This window comes from Diadema setosum, chromosome 2, assembly GCF_964275005.1.
Source record: "Diadema setosum chromosome 2, eeDiaSeto1, whole genome shotgun sequence".
Classification (NCBI taxonomy): Eukaryota; Metazoa; Echinodermata; class Echinoidea; order Diadematoida; family Diadematidae; genus Diadema; species Diadema setosum.
Window position 1 is genome coordinate 30,223,571 of NC_092686.1, and position 26,716 is coordinate 30,250,286.

The 26,716-nt window shown below is 37.9% G+C and overlaps 1 protein-coding gene across 1 annotated transcript in view; it reads right to left on the reverse strand.

Annotated features, from left to right (window-relative positions):
- Nucleotides 1-26,042, reverse strand: part of LOC140241656 (uncharacterized) — a 96,095-nt gene extending 70,053 nt beyond the window's left edge. The window contains exons 1-2 of the mRNA XM_072321402.1: nt 25,948-26,042; nt 21,232-21,320 (exon numbers count right to left, since the gene is read on the reverse strand). Of these exons, the coding sequence (XP_072177503.1) occupies nt 21,232-21,320; nt 25,948-25,998 (140 nt within the window). The 5' untranslated portion in view covers nt 25,999-26,042. The remainder of the gene's footprint in view (nt 1-21,231; nt 21,321-25,947) is intronic.
- Nucleotides 26,043-26,716: the final 674 nt, after the last annotated feature.

Here is a 26,716-nt window from a genome sequence, read left to right on the forward strand (position 1 = left end):
GAGCTGAAATTTTCGCGTACAGATATTTTCGCGAATTGCTACTTGGAGGACATTTTCGTGTGTTGTTAATTTCGCGGGTGCGAGGGTCTAACTGAACTTAGCTATTAGCGCGTTGTTATTTTCGCGTGTTGTTATTTTCGCGGTTCAAAGGCGATTCGCGAAATTCGCGAAAATAAAACCACCGCGAAAATTTCAGCTCGTACAGTACAGTAATCTATCATGATCATGAACTCAACAGAACAAAAACCTCACAAAATCTATCTGTTATCCCAATCCAAGATGACATAATGACAGCTGCAACATCAACACAGCATATGAAGATATACAACCTATGCACCAAAAAGTACAGGTAAGCTCTTGCAAAGATGGAGCATCTGCATTAATGACCTACTTACAAAATTTATACATCAACACCTGAGCCATATTACATGCCTCCAAAATGTAAAGATGAATCAATCTAATACCCTTCTCCTTCTAAACCAATAAAACATGATCAATGCATAGGGGCTGCTAAAAGAGCATTTTAGGCTGTAATTTTGGGTGTAGGATGTATAGACATGTGATCCTTGGCCCTGCCTGAGCTATATTATGTAGTATATATAAAAAGATACAAAATTCCATTAATGCCCTTATTGCTCTAACCTGATATATTACCATCACTGCATAATAATACAGAAGAAGCATTTTAGCTGCAAGGAAGTGGGCTGCTGTGTGCACATAACATGCGTGCATGGACCTATTGCAAAATCTAAGCCGTAACAAGTATAGTAAACAACAGTGGGGGGTCTCTATGATGGTTCAAAAATCCACATTACGTGACAACTTAATAAGCACACAGACTGTCATTTCAGGGCAAACATAGGGATACAACTGTTGCATGTTTGGCCCCAAGCATAGCTTCTTGAAGAATGAAGAATTTAAAAAAAAAAAAAAGGTGAAATGTTTTGTCCACGCTCTAGCTGTGATTACACGGAAGAGAGAATCCCATATCACGTCTAGCTATACCAGTCTGGAATGTAGCTTATATGCTGTCTACTGGCACTTACAGCTGCCGCATTAAAGAACAGAACTATTTTAAAATGTGGGCTTTGATACACCATGTTCCTGAAAAAGAGTTTCCTACAAGTACAAATTATCCTGCAATATGCCTGATTCCTTGCATGTCACAATTCTTTAAAATGTCATTTCTAACTGTAAAAATTGGGAATTTTGCCACTCAGCCTGCAGAATAAAACTTCAAAAGAACAAATTCAAGAATATCTACATTTTTAGTGTGGTTTTCAATGGAAAATGTAAAAAAAAAAAAAAAAACCAACAATACAAATCATCACAAATTGTACGTATACAGCACACCTGCATGCAATTTATTTCTGATCACATATCTGCAGCCCTTTCATGCGATATCCTTTTTTTTTATGATTTGTCTACATTTTTGTTCCTTCAGAGAGATACACTTATGAAAGTAATGTAATTTTACATGTTGTACATATGAACAATGAGTTATGAATTACTGAGCATTCTCCAGACTTTGATGCGATGCCCCGCAACAGAATATGAAACAAAATACATAATTCCCTGGAAATAACGTCACAAGCTTAATTTCATTTTCGAAATGGCACATCAAGACGCGGAAAGCAAGGCATGTGTTTTCTAAATCAATAGCGTCTCAAGCTAATTTAGCCTTTCATTTTGTCACAGAAAGGTACTACGGCAAGGTGCCTGTATTCCAATTTCTCCCTAATTAATGCAATTAGCTCCTCCTCAAACTTGTCTTCAGCACAACACCAGCAGTAGTGTAGCTGCGGTTCCTCCTTTCATGAGGCTCGCTGATGCATACCGCTCCTTAAATCAGCAATGCCAGCAAAGGGTAATGTATTCACACACGATATTCGATATACATAATGTAAAGACTGCAACTTTACAAATACTACACATCTCTGCTCATTTGAAGCATCTACTAAAAATCTAAAATGACCACGTCCTTTTGGCTTTTTATGCAAATATAATACAGTTGAACCTCTATTATCCGGCCTCCCTTTATCCGGATCTCTCTATTATCCGGACGCAATCTCGCCGTGATTTTTTAATCTTTTTTTTTAATAACTACGGGAGGAAAGGGGGATTCCCAACGGATACATTTCTTAATAATTATTTAGGTAAATCATCCCAAGAATTTATAAAAGAAAATGATTTCATTCTTGCAAACACGAACCTCTATTTTGGGGTCTGTTACTGTGTGTAACAATGAAAAGGTTGCAGTATACCCACTACTACATGTGGTACTACAATGGGCTGCATCAGTACATGTGTATGTATATGTAGACTCTACATGTACAAAGCATTGAGTCTCCCGTATCCGGCCAAATCCCTTATCCGGACGAGCCCCGGTCCCGACCTGTCCGGATACAAGAGGTTCAACTGTATCCTGCAATGTGAACAAAGCTACCTGGTGCATCATTTGCGAAGGCCGTCATCAATTTAGGAAAGAGGGATCCACAGTATGGGGGAAAAATTATATTTTTGCGCTTTATTCCTGAAGTCTTTTCACACAAAAATCAGACTGACAATGGTTACAAGTCGTTTTAGACTTTTATTTATACTATCCCTTTTGTATTTTATCTAACATTTCCCGTACCAAGTTCACAAATTTCCACTCATATACAAAGAAAAAAAAATAACATGTTTCATCATAAATTTCAATTGTTCTGATACGACTCTCACGATGACACAACATTTTGTCTGCCACAAATGAAAATCAAGTACATTGGTAATGTGATCCCAAAATTGAAATGAATGAGTCTCCCCCATCTGGGGACAAGTCTATCTTTATCTATTTCAGCATTTTCCGACTTCTCTTTCTTATTTCTGCCGTATCTAACTCCCCGCACTGGCCTCCGAGACAATGCGCTACTTGCTGGAATAAGACAAATATCTTCCAAGGTTGCAGAGGTAAATGCAGCGGAGAGAAACAGTTTGTCTCCTTATTAACTGTTTATTGGGATTTCGTTTCAGCGGTAAATGTCGCGTGAACCAAATTCTCAATCTCACTGAAGAAAAGAGCTTAGCCACCAACAGACCACTCGTATAAGTAAGACAAGAGAAGTTTCTTTGAGGGGATTGTTTAGTGAAACTGTCTCAATTTCTATGGAAACAGCTCCTTGTAAAGGGGTGGTGTCAATGGAAAAAAATGGACAAGGCTTAATCAATACAACCCCATGTGAAATATTGATTATGAATATTTGATGTGATAGCTGGCTTACGTAATTCTTGTTCATAATTGTGAGTTATGCAATATTCCTAACATTTTTTATATTGTGGATACACAGATCATGCAACCTCTGCTAAGTACCCATAAATGATGAAAATTATCAAAGACAAACAAATGAAGGAATTGTTTTATTGTTTTTGATATGAGATAAATGATAAGTAATCTCACTATAGAAATGTCTGTCTTACAGCAATTTCCTAGCCTGTACGTATGTTTATCTTCATCTACAACTCAACCACTGATATTAAATATGGAGAAGGAATCTTTTGCACTAAAAACGCACTGATTGTTTTCTGAAACCATTTGGGGACAGTAACTTCTTCACTTCTATTCAATGCCTGAATTGTGGTTGAGTCCCATGCTGGGGAAAAATCAAGGAGTATTTATCTATAAAAACAAATTTTCCTCTGCTCTTTTAATTTGTGGTTAAAAACAACTTGAAAATGGAATCATGCTTTGTATACATGTAAGTAATAATTTTTGTCTTGCAAATTTTGACACGCAAAAAAGAAAACAAGCAATAGTTGCAAAATGTTTTAATTGACCAGCAATGTGCTTTCACTGAAAACAAGCTTGTAGTGTTCCCGCCTTCTTCCCCTTTCATATTTCCTTTTCAAAGCAAAGCCATTTCTTTTGTGAATGAATTGGATACAAGAATACTCGCACCATCACCACGGCATCAATGGCACCCAGGCGTACAAAATGGCAGAAAGTATCTTTCTCTTTCGCAAGACGCCAGCCATCATAGACTTTGGTGTGAAAGAATGACAGGCGGAGAGTGTACAATACAGAGCTATTTTACAGGAATGTTATTTTTTTTCTCTTCAATCACAATAACGATGACCAAAAATTATCTAAATAAACATACCTCATGGAATAACAGGCTGAGACATCCATCTGCATGTGAGTTCTGTATACAATTATCCAATCTGAAATGAGTAAAACTTCCATGCTCCCTAAGACTTCATACAGATCTAAGTGTAACATCATTTATAAACAATGTTACACTGAGTTTGACTGTTTTTTTTTTCATAGTTTTCTCTGCCCAAAATCAAGAGGAAAAAAAAACAACCAATAATTTTTAAATCACGTCAGAAGCTCTCCAAGTGCCAGTAGTACAAAGCCTTCATCTGCAGCTACTACTTGCATGCTACTTTGCATTTTTCACTCTCGGTTGACAGGTGATTTTTATTCTGTATGATGACAACGTACAGTAGACATAGGAATGGTACAATGGTGTGTTGTAAAAGTAGTAACTTTTACACAAATCATTTTCTTTCTCCCACTCTGCATCTTTTGGTAACTTCACTTGTTTATTAATAATTTTCTGAGCATGGGCCCGTATTTTGCCAGGAGGGGAGGGAAGAGCTGGAGGAGGCTAAAAAAATCTTCCAAAATATATTGACATTGTTTTAGTCATTTTCTGACTCAGTTATACACTTCAAAGAGCTCATTTTGGATTTTGATTTGCAGAAAGCTATGAATCATAAAATTCTCAGACAGAAAAAGACACTTTTTGACTTTTTCTCGTCTACCTAATGCCACAAAATTGGGGGCACATGAACCCCCATTCAGCGTGGCCCCATTTGGATGCATGTCCAAGAGACAGGACTGATCAAATTTGACAAATATTTGAATCATCACTCATCGCTAACGTGACAAAAGAACATTCAAATGCCGCTGCACTTCCTCCCCCGTTTCACAAGGCCCAACAATTCGATTACAGGCTCTGGGTCTCGGCTGAGGCAGGCATGAGTTTGCCAAGAGCGCAACAAATTCAATTAATTAGCCAATGAGTGCTATACCATATGGATACATTAGTCTTAATTTCACATGGCTTCCATGGAGGTACAGACACCAAAGTATAGCAAGGCTGCCTTTCTTTACGTGCAGGGTATTGTTTTATCCACTGCCTGGTGAATCTAGCCTGTAAAGTAGCTCTGATAGAAAAGCTAGTGTGTGCTAATGCACCTCTTTCACTCTGCAGAAGAGGAAATAAGTCAACTTTTTTATTTGATGTTGTCAGTAAGTGGATCCAGTTATGGCGAACCTTTCTCTTCACTACTCATAATAAAACGCTCATAACAACTTGTTTTCACCTACACATCTGGTCCATCACACATCCTTAAAGCCATGGAACCAGACTGGTAATGAAACAGCGTGTTGAGAGGATGTACAATGTATTCATACTGCACTTCACTATGTGCAGATGAGCAAATATGGAATGAAATAATAGAATGTTGCTGCACATCAGGGCACTATAATAATTTTTTTTTTCTCCTAACTTGCCCTGATGGACATGTGGACTAGGGGCCCTACACTCTTTACTGGCGAGAGTCTTTACATAATTCTTTCATAATAGTGATGTGACAAAATGTGACATGAAACATATCCATGGGTAAGATGTGGACTTAGCTCTTTGGATTGCAACTGTTCACAGGCAGAGCATTCAATAGAACATATAATCCATGTCAGCATTATCAATGATTTTCTCTTCAGCACATTTTCACATCTAAATCTCAGTTGCACAGTTATATTCTACATTGTACTCGCATCTTTTGCCTTACAAGCGTGATTATGGGCCAAGCTATTCTGGTAGTTTAAAAATCAAACAACAAAAGGAGAAATACTGCAGTTTTGAACTCTCACACTCAAAACACAATTACCTGGGAATCACCTGGTTATTACTGCCTCTGATGAAGAAAGCGCCTTTCTCAAAATGACAAGACTTTCTCCCACTGATCAGGCTTTCTCCAAGCGTTGCATCAAAGTGTGTCAACCTTTGACCTCTGACATAGTTTCTTTTGGTAAATATTTTCCCCCAGCAGTGTTCATCTCACTGTGCTTCACAAACATATATATTCTCCACAGCTTGTACATATACACAAGAAATGTTTGTTTAAAATGGATGACCCCTTGCGATATACACATCCCTTCGTACATCACCACGGCACGCGAAATGACCCCACTTGGAGCCCAACACTGCAGATATAATACAAGTCTCGAAAGGTCATATCAGTCAAACTTTTCCATTGTGTCGAGTGTCACGCTAGAATGCACGGAAATGCCTGCGGGGTATTGAGTTGCGTGGGGGAACAAAGCTCCAACGCTCGTAGTAATCAGCGTTGTAATATCTGCATTGTGACGGGTGTTGATGAGGGCCTGTGTGTGATATGTGCAGAGGGTCCAGCGTTCCTCATGGGGGGGGGGGGGGGGGAATAACACAGGATCTCGCTAAACTCTGCTTTGGGAAGGTTAACAATTAAAAGAAAAAAAATCTTAGTTATTTGGTTGAGAATCACACATAGGGTTGCTCCCACAGCCTGACGTGTATCGGATGGTTAGTTTTCCTCGCTGTCCTTATTTGCCAAAAGCATCAGACTGTGGAGTAATTGTGAGAATTTCCTAGCTCGGACAAACAATTCTCATCAAAAAAAAAAAAAAAAAGTTTCTTCCCTGCATGACAGGCGTAATACCATCACAAATTGTTCTCGAGAGCTGCTCACCGAGTTGCCAAACAGTCTTGATACAGACACATTTATAGTCTGTTGATACTTTCACTACCCTATTTCTGCTAAAAGTGCTTCATTTTGCAACTTTGCAATCATATCTTCTTCTCTGTTTTTCCTTTACCTGCTTCATATCATGAAGTTTATCTTACCCTGCATTATTGTCATTCAGTCATCAAATGAATGCTCCGACAGTGTAAAATCTTGATGATAAAGCAGTAATGTCATACAGCAAAGAGCAGAAATCGGAAAAACGAGCCCAATTCAAGCAATCAACTACAAAGAGAGAGAGATAGTGAATCAAGTTAGTTTTTTATTCGTGTACACATGTATGTAAAAAAAAAAATAGATGTAGATATTGCACGCATAATCTCTATACTTGTCATGACTCAGTTCAATATTCTGACCTCGTTTCTGAACAAAGGGGAACAATCATCTCCACAGAAGTAAGAATATTTCTGCCGTCACTACCTTGGATTGTCCCCAAACCCGGTGCTCACTCTCCGCGACAAGATCCATGCAAGATACATGCCAAAGACGCTTGTGTGCTCACACACACAAACATACACACACAATTATTAAAAATCAAGATCTGTGAAGACAGCATGATGGGTTTCAGACTTACAAGAGGAATGGTTTGCAAACATGTCCAGAAACTCATTTCACATCAATCAGGCTAAGAGTCTGTGAGCAAATTTCAATCACATTTCTCCCAAAAACATGTCTCTTTAACAATATTTTTCCTTTAATAAGGCAATAAAGTGCTTTGAATCAAGTCTTCCCTTATTCCAAGTGCTTTGTGACACAGATATTGTACAAGTCATCATTTGCACTCTGCCTTCAAACAAGACTATAAGACTTAATGAAAAAAAAATTGACTACACGTGAGAAATGTTTACAGTCTGAAACCCCTCCATGTGCAACCAAGAAGAGCCTTGGAATGGAGACAATATGCCCAGTCTGACTATGGAAAAAAAGACAAGGCAAAATATTTTCATTGCATAAATGTTTGTAAAAAAAAAACGAAAAGATTGCTCCCGTCTGAAATGAATTCCTCTGGTTGCAACTATAATAAAGACAGAGAGAGAGAGAGAGAGCTAACTGAGTCCAGTCTTGGCTGCTGACTTCATCTCCCAAATACCCATTCTGCTGGTAACCAACAGCAACTCACAACTAAAGATGATACCTTCTCAGGGTCAATGGTCAGTGTTGGATGACCGTACGACAGCAATGAAGTCCTCCTAAGATTATCCTCACCAAAGGATGGGGAAGAAAACATGGACTGTATAAGGAAACAATAATGGATGGGTCATTTCAGTTTCAGATGTCTTTAAAAGGACCAAAAAAAAAAAAAACATAAATAAGTGGAAAAAAGCTCACTGCAGAAATACATCATGCACTATGCCAACACAAATTGTTGTTAAATGTAGAGTCCCTTTTCACTCACTGCTTCTTAGCTGCGCGAGGGCATCAACATTTTTCGAGGCTTTTAAGCAGTTACTGCATCCGCAAGAGATGGCCGACTCCTTGATGGATTCGGGGAGAAACGGAAAAGGGAAGAGCACTGGAACGCTAAGAGCTCTTTTTTACAGGAGAGTGGTGACAAAAAGTGGAAAGGACGAAAGAAGAGAGAGGTGGAGAACGGGACAAGGGAAGAGTTCAAAAAGGCACAAGAAAATGCCTAGTAACATGCCGCATAAAAATTTGACCAAATGGGTTAGGGTAAGAAGCAACTAGGGAACTTTAAGATAGAGGCACTGAGGGAGTAAATTGAAGTTCTGTTAGCTACATCACACTGAAGCACACCCATGACAATTATGTCTGTGATTGTGTAGATAATGAAACATATCTCGACATTGTTCCCTGGCATACAGTGTGCTGCAGCCAAACTTTGTATGTGTGAATTCAAAAACGTGCATGAACGACAACTGCCATGTTTGCTGAACTTCTCTCGGAATCATCGCTGCAAACTTCCTCCGACATTGATTTCATGTATGAGGAGATCCAATTCCACCTCCCTGATCCAATCTTATCCCTGCACTGCAAATTGCTCAGTGATCTATTAGTTACTTTTGATATCATGTGATGCAACATATATGATGGTACATGAGCAATGTAATCACAAATATATGTAGCACTTGATCCAACTCTCATCATTATTTTTTAAATCCACACTTCATACATCCATAATCAAATGCAGGAAAAGAAGTTTCCTGATTTCTTCTTCTTCCTCTTTTTTTTCACTGTCTCTTTTATTTCTGGTTGTACGAACTGACATTATTTTCACTTCTCTGGCAAGGCTTGACACATGGAAGATCACATGCAGCATGTCAGAAGAACAGCTACCGTGTGTCGACTGTCCATACGAGCGCGGTCCTGTCCAGTGCGCCAAACAGTGGAGGAAGTTCTCTCAGGGATGCGACACCTGTGCGATTCACTTTGTCGGTTTCTTCTCTCGGAAACCGACGGCGGGGAGATGTCTCAATGGTCCGGAGATTGGTAATTAGCCCATTTGGGCCAACTTGTTTACAACCCCGCCCGACATAACTGAAATCTCATCAAACGGCACAGAGTTAAGGCAGGGAATGATCAATGTCTATCTCTTTCGTAAATACGTGGAGCCATTGTGCTATGTCCCCCAATCCAATTTTGTTCTCAAATGAGCTTGCCTCCCTGTCTCAGCCACCCCAAAGAAAAGAGACAGAAATAGAAGGAAACTATCGCAATAACATACAAACCAGGAAGAATAACAATTTGTCAATGGTACTCTGAAAATCCCCCTTTGAGGGACAGAATGGGGACCCATTACTGGATGGGTATTTATGATAGGATTAGCCTGCTCATTTGGGAGCATCCACAAAACGGGTTTCCTTTCCTGCCAAATCTGATGAGATGTGGGATTAGAGTCCACGACACATGCAACAAGAAGCCGCTACCTGACCCATCTTGCTGATCTGATAATTTCCCTGTACTGTAGAAGGGGTCTTACTTTCTGTGTCACTGTGTAATTTTAAGAATGACCACAAGATAATCGTAATATAACAAGATTTATAAGGTACATCGTAGCTACTTTTCTGACCTTTCCATTGATCAGAATGTGTTTGTGTGTGTATGTCTTTGCATGTGATAAAAATGTTTATAGGAGAGCAGATGTGTAAAACTCTGCTTCTTGATCACTGTTATGATCACTGTTAAAGGACAAGTTCACCTTCATAGACATGTGGGTTGAGTGAATACAGCAATATAACAGTAGAACACATCAGTGAGAGTTTGAGGAAAATTGGACAATCCGTTCAAACGTTAAGAATTTTTGAAGTTTCTATGCAGTCACTGCTGGATGAGAAGACTACTACAGCTTGTGACGTCACATGTGTACAACGATATAAAGAAAGAATAAAGAAAATTCAACATATTTTCACTTTTCTCGCATAACAAAAGAATATTGGAATTCTCTCTTTCAGAAGGCAGGACGAATAATATTACCCATAACATACGTCATGTAACAAGCGGAAGAAATGTGCACTTCATATTAAAGTAATGTTTTGTGAAGTTTTCCTTTTATTTTCCTTGTATCGTTGTATGCATGTGACATTATGTAGTCTTCTCATCCAGCAGTGAATGCGCAGATACTTTAAAATTTCATAACTTTGGAACGGATTGTTGGATTTTCCCAAAACTTTCACTGATGTGTTCAACTAATATTGTTGCATTCACTCAATCCATATGTACATGAAGGTGAATTTGTCCTTTAAGTTGTTGTTTGTTTTTAATGTTTTTTTTTTCAATACATATTGCTATCAACCATCTATCTATCAGCCACCTTGAGTAAGTCTTGATTTGGGCACTCTTACAAGCACTAGTTGCTTTAAAGGGGTCCCAGCTTTGCTCTGTTAAGTATGTGCAAACATATGTTTTTGTTTTTTCTGTGAACATACATTTGAAATATTATTTTTCTGTGCTTAATTGAGTTGAATTGAAATTGAAATGGATTGCAGAGGAAGCAATCATGGTTATAATTGTCCAACAATGGTTTTATTCACTTTAACCTTTTAGTAGGGATTTTATATCTATCTCAAGACCTGCCAATTTCGAAATGCAATTTAATCACAAATGTATCCTTTCATGATTTGTGCAAAACTGTACACAACATATCATCGAGTCAGTGCAAGAACATCACAAGCACATTTTTTCTCTGTTTGCCATATCCTCACATTACACAAGGACATTTTTTCCCCAATGCAGTGACATTTTAATATTGTGGTACATTGATTGGGGTATTTGCAATAATAAGGACAGTCGGCAGGAGTCACTTTATTGCATCAATTTAAACTAACACTGACATTGCATCAACTCCACTGAATATGTTTCTTTGGATCTCATGTTGCTAGGCACAACTGTAGTCATCATGAAATCAAATGATATTGTGATTCTGTGATAACATCGTATACATGATTTTTTATTCATTCTTCACACTTTCTGCAAATGAGGTTTAATCTTTTAACTTTCTTAAAATAACTGATGCATTGACAAACTTCATGTAGATATTTTCACAAAAACAGAATCACAAGTATGTATCACAGAAGTATGTTGTTTTTGCAATTTACACCATCTATGAAACATGGTCGATACATCTGTTTTCTTCTCTGGACACGTAAACCTTGTCAAAACTCGGTCAAAACAAACACAGGGCAATTAATTCTTTGCTGCCGTAAGATTCCATTCATGCCCATCTCATTTACAAGTAGTTGTCAAATGTTGTGCTTGATCAATATACGTCAATGTGTGACGTTAATCAATTTTTTTTTAAAAAAAGGTTCTCTGTATCTTTGAGCAATGCTAAATGCCTGAGGACACGGATGAATGGAAATCAATGACAAACAAACACCTCCACAATAGTACGACCTCATGTAATCATTGAGAAAGCTATTGTAAGAAGCAGCCATTTACACACCTTGGATGTCAAATACAGCTACAACCCTATGTGGTGTTTTCTATTTGCGAACTACAATGTACTGTACACTGTACTACGCAGGAACATTTATACGCAGTGACAGCCTCAACATTCTACAGATCAATAAATTGCATGAACACAAATAAGACAGTGACTTGATACATACTGCCCTTTGATATCATCCAGTACTAAAACTGAAGCAGAGAAATGCTATGGATATCATCAGGAAAAACATCCTGCAGTTCCTTTTCAGCAATGAACCGAAAATACACACCATTAAAGTTATAAATGTTAAGGTAGATTATTTGTGTGTGTGTGTGTGTGTGTGTGTGTGTGTGTGTGTGTGTGTGTGTGTACACAGTAGTATAGCAAGACAGGTCAGCTCTTATTGAAGGTTAACACGTACTGTATACCATCTTTTAAAGGCACTATTTACCATTTACATCTAACAAAAACCCAGCTTTAGTGCTTCAAAATAGTTCTAAAATAGGCTAGGGATAGAAACATCCAATGTAAAAATGTTGATCAGTCTAACCAATGTTAAGAAATTGTTAGAATCTTAGATGTATATACAAAATATGAACAATACTTTTACTTGAATTGTTTTGAGAATAAACCGTCTATAGTTATGGTTAATGAAGGAAAAAAGAGATCGTATCTCTTTATATTTTAAGCTTTATTAAAAAATTTATTAACTAACCTACATAAGCTATGCATCAAATGTGATAACTCAAACATTTTTTTAAATCACTGCTCCCAATGGTAAACAGTGCCTTTAATGTGCACCTGCATCGATACACTGCTGGTTCGGTATCAGTGCCACATCGCCCTATCATCTCTTAATGGTAGCAGGGTTGCTAGGATTCTGATTTTGCCAATCCTCTCTTGGCATGAGGCAAAAAAGAGGGAGATTCAAGGTAAAGCTGATTAAAAAGGTTGGAACTCGGACAATACCAAATGATTTAAGCGCGCTCCAGCTCCTGCCAAACGTTACTGCCGCCAGCTCTATCACATGCAGCACCAAAACATTACATGGGCTTCCACCGGTAATTGAATTCTATAACTGCATGATTTATGGGTGGGCTTAATTTTTGAAGTGAAGGTGATATAAACTCTCGAACCCAACTCCCAGCAAAACCAAAGCTCAGTGCAGGGCCAATAAGGTACGAATGCACTTGAAAATTGAAATTTTTGACACTCAGCTACACCAGTAACACGGTGTCAATGGAAACATCAGCAAAGTAGAAAGAATTCTGACTTTTCAGCAATGTCCTAGTATAATACTTGAGATTCACTGAAGACAGGATGGAAAAGATGAAACTGTAATCATTTATGTTTATATTTACTGCTCAACACACATTGTACCAGTGTATAGGCCTAGAAAATTTAATCTTTTCTAGTTGCCTCTAGTAAAAAACCAAAAACAAAAAACAAAAAACAAAAAACAAACAAAAACAAAAAAAATTTGGCCATTAAAGAGTAAAGCTGTCATCATGAGGAATGATCAACCAAAATAATTTCCATTGCAAGACATTTAAAATCTATATCGTACATCATCATGTAATTTCTTTTTTGCATTATATTCATGTTTCTTTCCTTCTTCTTCTTTTTTTTTTTTTTTTTTGCTTGTATGTTACATTCCTTTTTGGCCAAACTGACCTCAAGATGTAAATTTCTGAACACTACATTTTCTACAGTCTTGTACAGCCTGTGAGTTCTACGTAAAATCAGTAATCTGCTCTCATGAAGATCAGGGATTTGCTAATCACATCATTACTTGCTGATCTTTGGTGTCACATACATTTTGTACTTACATTGTATAACACTGATCACTGACCTCGTTGACTGATGATTGTATGAACGAGGAAATCTCTGACCACACAAAGCATGATGGGCCTACAATGAAGGTGCATTCTATTGACAGCACCACTAGAGGGCAGCATAACAAAAGCTTAATATGGTTACTTTTACTACACTACCCTTGAGAGGGAAGGGCCAGTGCAGCAGCAATGTCCACTCCATTATCAACAAGACTTTACAAACAAAATGACATCAAACACAGCTCAGTGCTGAACTGACTGAAAAAGTTATTCTACAGTTTTATGTACAAAAGGGTTGTAAATGGCAGCTGTCAATTCAAAACCCATTGACTGTCTGGTGACCTGGGGTGATTAGATATGACTATTGGAGACAAATGTTCACCAGATGATCCATTTTGCTACCTGGCTGGGAAACTCAAATATCAAGCCTATGCACGTGTAGAAAGACAAACGGTTCTGTGTAGTCTTTTTATACCATGTATTGTCCTTGGAATAGGCAAAATTCTAAAGTAACAATAGGGATATCTTTACTGTACGAGCTGAAATTTTCGCGGTGGTTTTATTTTCGCGAATTTCGCGAATCGCCTTTGAACCGCGAAAATAACAACGTGCGAACAGATGAGCACAGTTAGACCTCGCAACCGCGAAATTAACAACACGTGAAAATGTTCTCCTAGTAGCAATTCGCGAAAATATCTGTACGCGAAAATTTCAGCTCGTACAGTATTACATTCGCAAGGTCATAATGAAATGAATGGACATTTGTCAGATATATATGTACATTCAGTCTCTTGCTCAAATTCCCAATCTGATGAGTATGAAAACTGCTTCTTACCATGCTCTGATGATCAAGAAAATACCTAGATAAAACTGCTACAGTCTAAAGAAGTACAATTTGTACATCATTAGGTAAAAATCTACCCTACACATGTTGTCTTAAGAAGGCACATTAGAAATTTTGCCAGTATTAGTAGACATGCCATAAAATATCAATTATATTTCTCGAGGTTAAAGGTCCAGTTTACCTTTGGGAGCAGTGATTTCAAAAATTTTCAAGATATCATTTTGATGCATATGTGTAGGTCTGTTGTATCATAAAACATCCCACCATATGAAACATTTGCTATATTTTAAAACCTAAAATATAAGGAGATATCAGGGTTTTTCTCAATAAACCGTAACTGTATACGGTTTAGTCTGGAAACATTTTTATTATAACTATTGTTCACATTTTGTGTATTTAACAACACTTAACATCGATTATACGGATTCAAATTTTGACAGTGGTTGTTTCTATCCCTAACTCAAATTTTAGAACTATTTTATAGCACTAATGCTTTCATCTGCAAATGGTAAATTATGCCTTTAAGTTCAAGGCTGGTCATTCTCACCAAGATTCTAAACCGGCTGGAATTTGCCCTGTCACAGCAGATGTGTGTCACTGGTCTTTCTTCGGTCGATCGTCTGACATTCGGGAGACAAGTCAAATGTTTACCCTCGGGACTAAATCAACAAAATAATTATGATTGTTGCTCCACTGTGTCCCTTCATCTTGGTCAAACATGACCTTGTGCATTGCGTACATAGGTTAACTATGTTTGCTCACCTCCAGTGCTAAAAAGATCGGTTAACAAAGGCCGAGTCTGATATGACTTTACGTCAGTTCTGATAAATGGCTACCATAAAATACAACCAGGCATGTCAGAGGGAAATTCTCTTGAATTCATAGTAAGCTTGGCATGGTGATTTCTTCTTCCTCTCCTACATCGAAAGTTGCTTCTACTGAGCATTGCTGCAGAAAATCCCACTCTGCTGCCTCACTGCATGAATACAATGTATGCCACACCTGGGGTAGTTAGAAATGATTTGAAATTCACTCTGCATTATAAAAAACAAATTTGGCCTGAAAAATTTCCATTTGTACGCCAACTTGGCAAAGGAGTCCTGTATCATCTTGAAAAACTGTTGTGAAGTTTCCAGATGCTGTCGAAACAAAGATTGTACATCCAATCATACATTAATAAACAATTCATAATATACACATAGAGATAATCAGACTCTTCACTCTTGAGACATCACACAAAATGAAACTAATCTGTTGTCTGACTCTGTATAAATCTTCTGATTATGTGTGCTAAAAAGTTCTGTATTTTGTTCAGACTGAAAGATATATTTATGTAGTCTACAAATTACATCTTCAATAATGTAATCGCTGTTTGATGTCTGTACAGACTGTAGTACTGTACAAGCTGAAATTTTCGTGGTGGCTTTATTTTCGCGAATTTCGCGAATTGCCTTTGAACCGCGAAAATAACAACACGCAAAAACAAAAACGCGCGTGAGAGTTCAGTCTGGTGTTCTGCATTCTGTGCATGCAACTGACAATTTGGAGGCAAACACACATATTGCAAATTTGATGGCATCTATGACACATGAGGACAAACCTGTCAAACTGCAGGTATACAGTGTAGTAGGTGTAGGCCATTTAGCAAACTATTTTGTTGGTGTTGTTATTGCAGGCTTCAACTAACATTTGCATCAAGTCTGAGCAACTCAAATATTAGCCTTGCTGCTTCAAGAGGTTCTCCTGCACCAGTAAGCAACCACAGTGCTCTGCATGCATACTGTAGTATACAGGCAACAATCTACAATGTAGCCCTCAAATACAAGTTGTAGAGAGCACACCAGAAATGTGTCCTCCGCTAGATAAAATCATTCGATTGTGTTGATGCTGGTAAAATATTGTTGTATGCCTCAGGAGCCCGTTCCACATCAGTTGTGTGCAACCACACACTCCTTTTGTACCCAATAAGTCTTTTGGGATAGCTTTCAATGAGCAGTATTCCAAGCAAATCAGAAGCGCATTATGAGGTATTAATTAGCTGGCAGGCAAACTACTGTGCCCATGTCCTCCGGGGCTGTAGGGCACCCGCTCCTCTTCAAAGGGCCAGGCCAACCATGATATCCGCCCCTTTCAATACACCCTCAACTTCCTAGCCACTATCTGACATTTTCACTGCACTATTTCGCTTGGAACACTTGAGAATTCCATTCATCTATTATGACAAACTTCATATTTGGTGAAAAGTTTCGCCTGTCCTCTTCACAAAAGGTTAGCTGATCCAATTCTTCTACAGAAAGAAGCCAGGATGTAGTGACAATGAGTGCTTTCACAAAAGTACAAGTTAATTCTTTGACCTTACAAGTTACATGGACTTGTACTCTGGGAAGGTTGGTGCGATGCCTCACTATATTTTGTAAGAATCATTATAGGTAAAATTGTCAAAAACTCATTTCAATATAGCCAGTCACATTGATATATAATAGGCCTATATATCTAAAAATTGTGATACAAGGAAAATTGCAGCAGTTCAGTAAAAGTCCCGTGGCAAAAAAAAGAAAGAAAGAAAACGTGACATTTCCTAAGTGCTGAAACATTGTGATTTTCATTGCAGTGTGAACGGAAAGATCAAACATCATGAATATACAGTGTAATGCAATATGTTCTTAGTGAAGACAGTTTCACACAGACGATATCCTTGCTCACCCCAATATTCCCTAAATCTGGACATTCAGCGGTGCTTCTTTTACCTCCCCTCCACCCCCCCCCCCCAAAAAAAATGATAATAAAGAATCATAACATTTGATGAAAATTATACTGCTTCCAAAATGTGAATACAGAACATGTGTCAACCAATGTATCACATACATTCATTGTATATTACACTGTGAATGCTCTCATGCCTTTGAAATTTATGCAATGGGACATACACATTTTGAAAAGTAAACATGTGAACACATAACAGTGAAAAATATCACAACCTGACATATTTACAATGTATGCTGTTGAAAAGTTTTTTTTGTTTTGTTTTGTTTTGTTTTGCTGCACTTCCAACCAAGAACATGTTGCGAAAATATTTAGGGTGAAATATCACCACCACAGTAACACCTTGCACATTCCTGCATGAACTCAGGACTGCCTACACACTGACTTCTATATGCTAAAAGTCATTTTTCCCCCTGCTGGAAAAATAGCATTTCTGTGGGATTGACCTATGACCCCATGTCAACATCAGAATCTGATCTGTGACCCCTACCTTGGATTTGACACTGACTGAAGGGGCTTTGCAGTCTCCCCTGGGGTACAGATGTTTCTTTTCCCCTGTTGGTTAGAAATCTGTCAGAACCACTGACAGCTGTTGACTTGTATGTACAATGTATGTGGGCTTCCTTGAATGACACATGCATGCTACATGTACATGCTGCACATTATACATAGTTCATTGAACAATGTTGAAAAGTGACAAAAACTGTATCAGACGATGTGTTGCATTTCTCAGCAGTGTTTGGGCTATGCATCCATTGAATATCGATACTTTTCTTCTTTTTTTTTTTTAAAGAAGGAATCAATATATACAAACATGTGGTGCAATATACAATACTGGATGGTATTCTACAAGATTACATGTACGTAGAAGATTTTCCTTTATATTTTTCTCTATGACACAAAAGCTGTGAAACATGATGATGTTGATCTTCACCTTGTTACCCACATCACATTCTTCCTTTCAAATTAGATTGTGTGTGTTTCATTAATAGTTACAGATACAAAAGATAATTGATCAGATGTGTAGCATGAAAACAATATTGCCTCAACCGGTAATACAAATCTAGTTGCATTTGTGACAGAAAAAAAAGGGGGGGCACAATTAATAAAATGTACAGACATTTAGAAGACGGTATGTACACTTTGCACCTTTGTTTGATATTGGCAATGCTGCATAATTTGTTCAAAATAGTGCAGAGATATTGGCGATGAGATTGATAATGTGTTTTCATTATAGGCTCCTACAGTATACCCACCTGCATAGCCAAAGACATCATGAGAAACGGAAGGAACAGAATTACGTTAGAAACACACTAAAAAAGTTTAATTGCAGTACCACAGCAGGAGGGTCCAAAGCTTTGGTGAGCATGAACAATTTTCAAGGAAAAAGACAAGAACTTAACCTTGAAAAACAAATATTTGTTCAGAGAATATGGTTTTAAATGTACAAGTAGACAAGAACGGAAGCAGTTCTAAATAAAGCAGAGGTAACTCAGAATCGCACAGAAATGAGTTTATTGATTCTGTTACGAAAGCTCAAAGGAATGACAGACATAACTGTAATCTGTGCAATTCTCGCTGAAATTGCACAGCAGTACTTTTAAAAGGTATTCCGTGGATGTCATTCTGTGGATACACTTGATGTATCATGGCAGCTATTACTTGCCTTCCACCCATAATGCCCCACAGAACTAACCCTGAATCTTCCCATTTATGTTGTCAAAAGAGAGCAATACACTCTTGTCTTAAGAGGTCTATAGATAATGGCCCAACAGATGAGCAATAAACAAAATGTCAATCTGTTTTGATATACAATGACAGTTTGCAAATTACTTTGGACAGAAGGACAATTGCTCAATATACTTTTCCTACACTGATATTAAGCATATAATGTCAATTTGATAGAATCTTCCTAAATCTTATTATACCGTGGCCTTTTCCCTACAGCTGTGCTGATCCTATTCTAAATTCTGATTAATGTGGTTTGTTACAGTTTTACTTCCATGAACCAAGTTATCTTTAAGTACAATGTACATGTTGTTGATGTCTATACCATGGTCATTAAACTTATTAAGTCCTCTGACTTTAGTATGTGATCAAAGACCAACAGCGTAGAAAACTACATACAATATTTATGGAACTCAAACCATAATGGTTGCAAATGTTCAAGTTGCTGAGAATCTGTGTTACAACCATTCATGATCACTTTCTTTCTTTTTTTTAGATACATCTCTTTTATGTGTTAAATGAAAGAGGATTTCAATTTCAATAGAACTTTTCTTAACAGGAATTTATCAACTATGATGTACCACGGCAAACAGCTATTTGTTGAAATGGCTCACAGAGAGCACTGTCGGGAGAAAATTAGCCAAGTCAGATTCAACAATCTGTAATCTGTATACTGTGCACTCCCGTTACAACGCACACTGTTATAACAAAATTTCATTGCAACATAGTAAAATTGAGGTCTAAAAATTATATCTTAACATACCGGTACTTTATTTGTTCAACTACAATGAAATTTTGAAGTAACGAAAGAAAACTACTGGTCCTGAGGACTTCGTTACACAGGAATCACCTGTATCAAGAAAAACACGTTATATGTATTTATACGACACTCCAAAAAAAAAAAAACTGTCTTCTTCCAGGAGTATACCCTCCCAAGTCTCAACAATCGAACTTTTTCTCTCCCATCCTTGAAAATGGAAATAAAGAGTAAGAAACCAAACCCTTAAAATTAGGCATGTATCTGAAATGTGCTTCCTTCATGCTATTCAGGATAAAAACAACCTTGACTTTCAAAACCCTTTTCACACTTTCTGCTCCTTAATCAGCCCATGCGTGCAATAGCAATCAGACAGTTCTACTGGACCTCAGGAACAATAACAGCAACCCTTTCATCGAGATGGAACCTCCATAGGTGACCTGATGCTGTAGGAATTATCATCTTAACAATCCCCTGATGCAATTGCAATCAATAATATCCAGGACTCCTCTAAATCTAGAAAAATAAACATTGTACACTTGCTACAAAAGAAAAATTTTTTTTCTCTCTCTCTCTTTCTCTAGATGAGCTCCATCAGCCACATGGGGCACGGAATCGTATATCTTTCCGGTCACTTCACACAGTGCAAATTAATTTTATTCTGTCCCCCCCCCCCCCACATTCCTTGTGAAATATTAATCTTTCCAAATCTTTTCTTCTACCTTTTCCTTTTTTATTCTCTCTATCTCTCTCTCTTTTTCTCTCTCTCTCTACAAAAATATTATCATTATGAACTGCTTTTTGTCAATTCTCAGTACGTTATGACATTTTTAACTTTTGAACACATGCTTCAATGTCTTGTTTCACCTTTATATGAATCACAACAGGCACTGCCACTAGCTGTTGTTTTCACTTCTCTACCCTATTCCTGAGATTTGTCGAAGTGACAAATGTATTTTTGCCATCTCATAAATCATGGAAAGGCCACTATATCACCAGACTATTCCCTCCTTGCTTTCTTCCTTTCAAATCAGGCAGCAACAAAACAACCAGAAAGGGTCTGGAGAAAACTGTGCTAATTATCCTACATAGTCATAATAAAATGAATATGTTACAATCTGGTTCATTAACTGGCCAAGGAGGAAGTAACTTTTAGATGCCCCATTTATCATCATTAAATTCCGAAACAGTTCCACTCAGTCTGTAGCCAGCATCTGGTAAAACACAAATGACATAGTACGCTATACACCACTGCGTCATGGCCTTGAGCTACCTCATCTGCTCCACAAATGCAGAGTAATATTTATAGAGCTGTATGGGGCACCTGAAGAAATGTGCATCAATCATACTACAACCTGTACACTGGCCCGATTTCAAAACAGAAACAATGCACGTACATTATAAAGACTCACAGTCTCCATCTTTCTTCCAAATCTGAAGAAGGATTACGGAAGAAAACGGCTGCTATGAATTTCAGCTTCACAGGCTGATGCAACTTTTATCGTCAAGGCTACCCCACAGAGCCCAACAATGCTCCAAACGATTATACACGTCAGGATGGGGTGTATCACGGAGAAAATTCATGCCTTACCTCCAATAATGCAATGCCAGGCCAGGACACTTGTCGCCACACTTCATGCACGGCTGGCCGCGATCCACATCTTGCCCCAGGCCAGCATGCTGCGAATGAAAGAAGCCACAATAGAGCGGAGTAATCTTTACTGGATACTGCCTCAAAATCATAATACTACATGGTTCATCTGCTAGTCATTATCATGGTCACATGCAATCATAATCACTACATGTATGATGGCATGAGTCTCGTCGAAAAGAGATCCGACATTATCATCGTCGTCATTATAATCATCTTAATGTGAACATTTTGACAATCATAATGATAATAATCATATCTAGAGGTTAGAATCTAAAGTGTGAAGAGTGAATTGTACATTATTTTCTCCACAGTGTCCCTGAAATCTGGAAAGAAACTGTCTTACACAGGTCTATTCATTATTCAAGATCACAATAATTTCTAATCATAATTCTAAGAATTCACAACTCCGCATGATGTCAGCAAAAGGCAATGACAGTATCTTCAAAACAACTACTGTATGACGAATGTTCGCATGCATTTTCATTTGGGGAATTTCGTAAGAGCCAAGAATAAGATTCGCGAAATTGAAATGCATTGGAAAGTTTGTGTCTACACTATATGCACTGGAAGCAAGTGGAAATTCAACAAAATTTCATACCATGAATATATTGTGTTTTACAGTAATCACTGTTGAATGGCAACAAAAAGAAAAGACAGATAAAGATTTTGCCAAAATGCTCTTGCCCATATCCTTGTATGCAGGGCATCGGAAAACATATCCGACTGGTCTGCACCCCACCATACTTAAATTCATCTGGTCAATACATCACTGCCTAAAATTAGTGTTCTTTTTGTACGTACCCAGGATAAGTGAATTTTCATTTTCCACAGTGACTATTGAAAAACATCTGCACTGTACATGTATATGAGGCACTCCCTATTTCTTACATGTTAATACAAGTCAATTATCCATGAAACCTGCCCATTCATTCTTGGTTCCATGCCACAGGTATACATCTTTCTGGTATCGGTACTGTCACACTGTAAACCATCTTTCCCTACGAAATCTACAATTGACCATGGGGGGGGGGGGGGGGGGGCAAGGGGAAATGTAATTCTTAATCATATAAAGCAGTTATACTAAAAACAATACATACCTTTTCAATAAAGCAGTTGTACTAGTATATCTTTTTGTTTAAAGTCAAATTTTCATCCATTGCAATTTTATAGGCATTTTGATGATCATTCTCAAAAATACACTAAAGTAGAGTGTACATGCATAGATACTGGTCTACAAAAGGTACAGTTTGCAGGTACAGTCGACATGTCATACCGGTATTGATGCAGTCTCTACAGATTTGCAAGAGATATGCTACGTCTGTAAATGTTTTTAAGGGGATGTTGTACGTGCATTAACATTTTCAGACATTTACTATGAACAGTTGCTGAAGTGTCATCTCCTACCCCTTCATAATTCTCCTATTGCAAAAGAAAGATGGGATTTTTTTTTTTTTAATTCTTGTATGATACACATTCAATAGCGGTATTATACTTTCAGCACATCTTTCATTTGTTGGGGCTTACTACTGCAATGTAAATGAAGAATGAATAACTGAATTTATAAACAAACTTGATACTAAAAACTAAATTAATAAAGTGACTGAGTAATAAACACTACACAAGTGGCTATTTTTTTTTTATATCACTTCAAAGTTGCCACTTCATGACTATTTGCAAGAAATTAAATGCCGCACCAAAGGCTAATTCCCTCATATATACACAGTGTACCGAACCTTTCATCTTACTATGTTCACATCTATAGTCATTTCTCTTTGCATCACTGTATGTTATAATACTAACAGTGAAAAACATGAAAATTTAAATCTGATGATTAGGTGGGGATCTTTTGTAATTTTGTTCGTCTACAGATGTGTAAGTCTATATCGAAGACAAGGTAGCATGGGGGAGGTAAAGCATTGAAGCATACACTCATTAGTAACTTTTGACTCCAGTTGAGATTACAGTGTATTCAATTGCAATGTGTTTAATACATGGACAAGTGGAAATTTTCATGCATTTGTACTTAACCAGAAACCAGCGTGAAAATGAAAGCAGACAAATGTTTTTGCTAGCCATAATGTTCCAGTAGTTCATGTCTCAATTCTACAGAATTCAAAACATGCAAATCTCATCTTGGATGCCAGAGCGCGAAAAATTACTAACACAAAAATATCCACTTCTACAGTATCAAAATAAGATAGAATATGAAAACAATAAGCCAACAAACAATACATGTTTAAAGATTGTCAATGGGAATTAAAAAGGTAGTTTTTGAGGTTCAATTTGAAAGCATCGATAGAAGGTGCTTGTCATAGAGATATTGGAAGGTTGCTCCAAGCTGGTTATAGGCCCAATGAAAAAGCACAGATCAAGAAAGTTTGACCCAATGAGGTACCTGTGTAGAATTTGTGAGTTTGATAGATGAGCAGAGATTTCGTGATGGTTGGTGAAGATGAAGAGTATTTTGAAGATAGGCAGTCCAGCAAATCTTTATAATGTATGGCAGACAAGAAGAGTCTTGAAGGCAATACTTTTTTTTTTCTACAGGGGGCTGGGAGCCAGTGGAAGGACAGAAGTACTGGGGTAATATGTGTTGTTGTTTTTTTGTAGGTGAGTAATCTAGCAGCACAATTCTGAAGACATTGCCAGGGGTCGCACTTAACTTTTTTTTTTAACTAGCCAGGCGGACTACTTAGAATCATTTTTACACTGAAGCAATATTTTGGCTAGCCAGACGGACTAGTAACTTCAGAATTTTTCGATTTTTAGCTAGTCCGACGTGATTTTGGGTGGCCAATGGCCAGCGGATCATCGCCAATTTCGAACCCTGATTGCACGTAATGCAGTTTACTAATTTCTCTGTTTGTTTGTTTGTTTGTTTTTTTGAGGGGGTGAGTGGAAGGTTGCAAAGCAAAATTGCTGAAATCCAGACAGGACAAAATAAGAACATGAATCATTTTTCCTCCTGCTGATCTATCTAGTTACATGTATTTAAGTATCATCAAATGGAGCTCAGGCCCTAGCTCTTTAACATATTTTTTTTATGGCATTGAAGTATCTTTAATACCAATTTGACAATCTTTACTTAATCATTTACAAAGAGACTCAAGGACCAATCCCTAGTAACATCAAACATCTTCAAAGAACCCATTCGGCTCAGAAAAAACAACCACAAGGCACTCTTTCAAGAAATGTGTGTATGACCACATATGGGCAAATAAATTAAGAGCTGCTACCAGCAGTATCTCTACCCAAGAACAATTCCCCAGTGGAACGACCTCCCAGATAATGTAAAGGGAAGCTCCTACAATTCCAAAATTCTAAGACCTTCTTGAAAATATTACTGGTAAGTTTGAATAAGATATGCCTCCAACTCATGCATTGCTGCCTAACCAAAATGTACAGGATAGCCATACCAGGCACCTGCACATAAATGACATCAACTTCAAGATCAAGTTGAAGACCAAGGGTGGTATTCTGAAAATCTTCCTAAGTTTCTTCCTAAGTTTCTTCCTAAGTCATAAACTCAGGAAGCGCCTAGGAAAGACAGAATTGGTATTCTGAAATTTCTTCCTAGGGACTTCTTAATGCAAATTAGGCCATCCTTATTCCCACCCACCTCCTATCTTAAGCCAATACAAAATTTCGTATCATAAGGAACCAACCAATGACAATCGCATATTACTATGACGTAGGGTCAAATACACTTGTGTGCGGCATGTTCCCTTTCTCACGCCCATTTCGTGCATCAAAGTACATATTGCGCGCAGTGATTGACAAGCGCGCCTATCACAATGTTTTGCGGCTCGCTATTCTTAACAACGAACTTGGGACAGGGGCGGAGCTTTCCTAAATATCTTCCTAAAATTCTTTCCAAAGTGCATTCCTGAATACCAACTTGTTCCCAAGTCAGAAATTTGCATATTCCTGCCCCCTTCCTAAGTTCTTCCAAAGTTTACTTTAGAAGAAATTTAGGAAGATTTTCAGAATACCACTTAGGAAAAAATCCTGACTTAGGAAGAAATTTCTTCCTAGGAACGATTTCTGAATACCACCCCAAGAACCCTACGCCAAGGCTAATTTAGTAATGACAGTAATGTATGCTTTGTACGGGGTTGTAGTTGTACCACGGTGCATTATACTGCCACAGATTAATATTGTAGTGTCTACTTGTATGATGTCAAATCAGTCCATGTTTTCATGCAGTTTCACCACTGCAGCAGGTAGACATATTATAAAAATGGTGCATTTGGTGGGAATCTGTTGGAACTTCAGAAGGCAGTTTTTGGCTTTTGCATTTAAGGTGAGTGTTGGTGTTTATAATGCCAGATTTGATGATTTCTTCCACATGATTAAGGGCAACAGTGAGACACTTTGTCTTTATCAATGTTCTTGTGAGGGGCATTAACCTCGGGCACCTTTGGTACTGGCATTTTATACCAACGCCTTTGGTTAAGCGTGGTAACAAAGAGATGACATCTGCAGAAAGGATGTCACGCTGCACTGCTGCTTCTAGGAAGCTGCTCAGCGGAACTGCGAGAGCCAGCGTACCCGAGAGTTCTGGCATTCGGAGTTGTCCGTGTACGTGCACTAGTTCAGCTGAACTCAAGCGTAACGTCAAAATCTAAACAAACAACATACATGAATACACACCATATCTTTTTTCTCCTTCCTTCTACCGCCACTGCCCGTCCTGGACAGCATACTGAACTCCAAATTTTCACGTTTTTCCGCTTTGAATGCTTCTGAAGAGTAGTTTCTTGTGTTCAAGTCAGTAGCAATTACAGAAGCGTCACAACAACCATGGCAATCGGAAGTCTTGCAGATTCGTTACACACACTTCGTATCAAACTGTATTGCTTCGTATGTAAGCGAATGAATATGCAAGATCGTGGCGAGTGATTCAATAGCAGTTTCACGTTGGGCGAATTTTTGTAAACAAAACCGCACGATCTTATTTCGCGAAGCTCATATAGTTCGTCCTTATCGCGGTGATGCTTTGTGCGATAAAGCGCGGGTAGTAAAAATTGTGCGATACATCTACTAGTAAAATTATCTTGGATGGAAATAAGATCACTAACGTGTGTATAGTTCTCATTTTGTCCATTAGTCCATACGAAGTGTAGCCTTTGTTTGCCGAAAATTCCTCTGTAGAGCACCGACGTCTTCCTTTCATATTCACGATACTACTTATCGTGCACATTCTGTTTTCTTTTTCTTTTTCTTTTTTTGCGTCCAAAGTCCTGCTTTTCATATTGTCGGTTGTCGGATGTTTCTTGTTTGTTTGTTGCTGTTGGTTGTTTTTTGTTTGTTTGTTGTTGTTATTGTTTTGGGGGGCTGATTGTAGCTTCCTGTAATATTACAAAATAACGCTTCAACATTCTGCAGTTCTGGTATGCAAAATGAAATTTACACAATCATT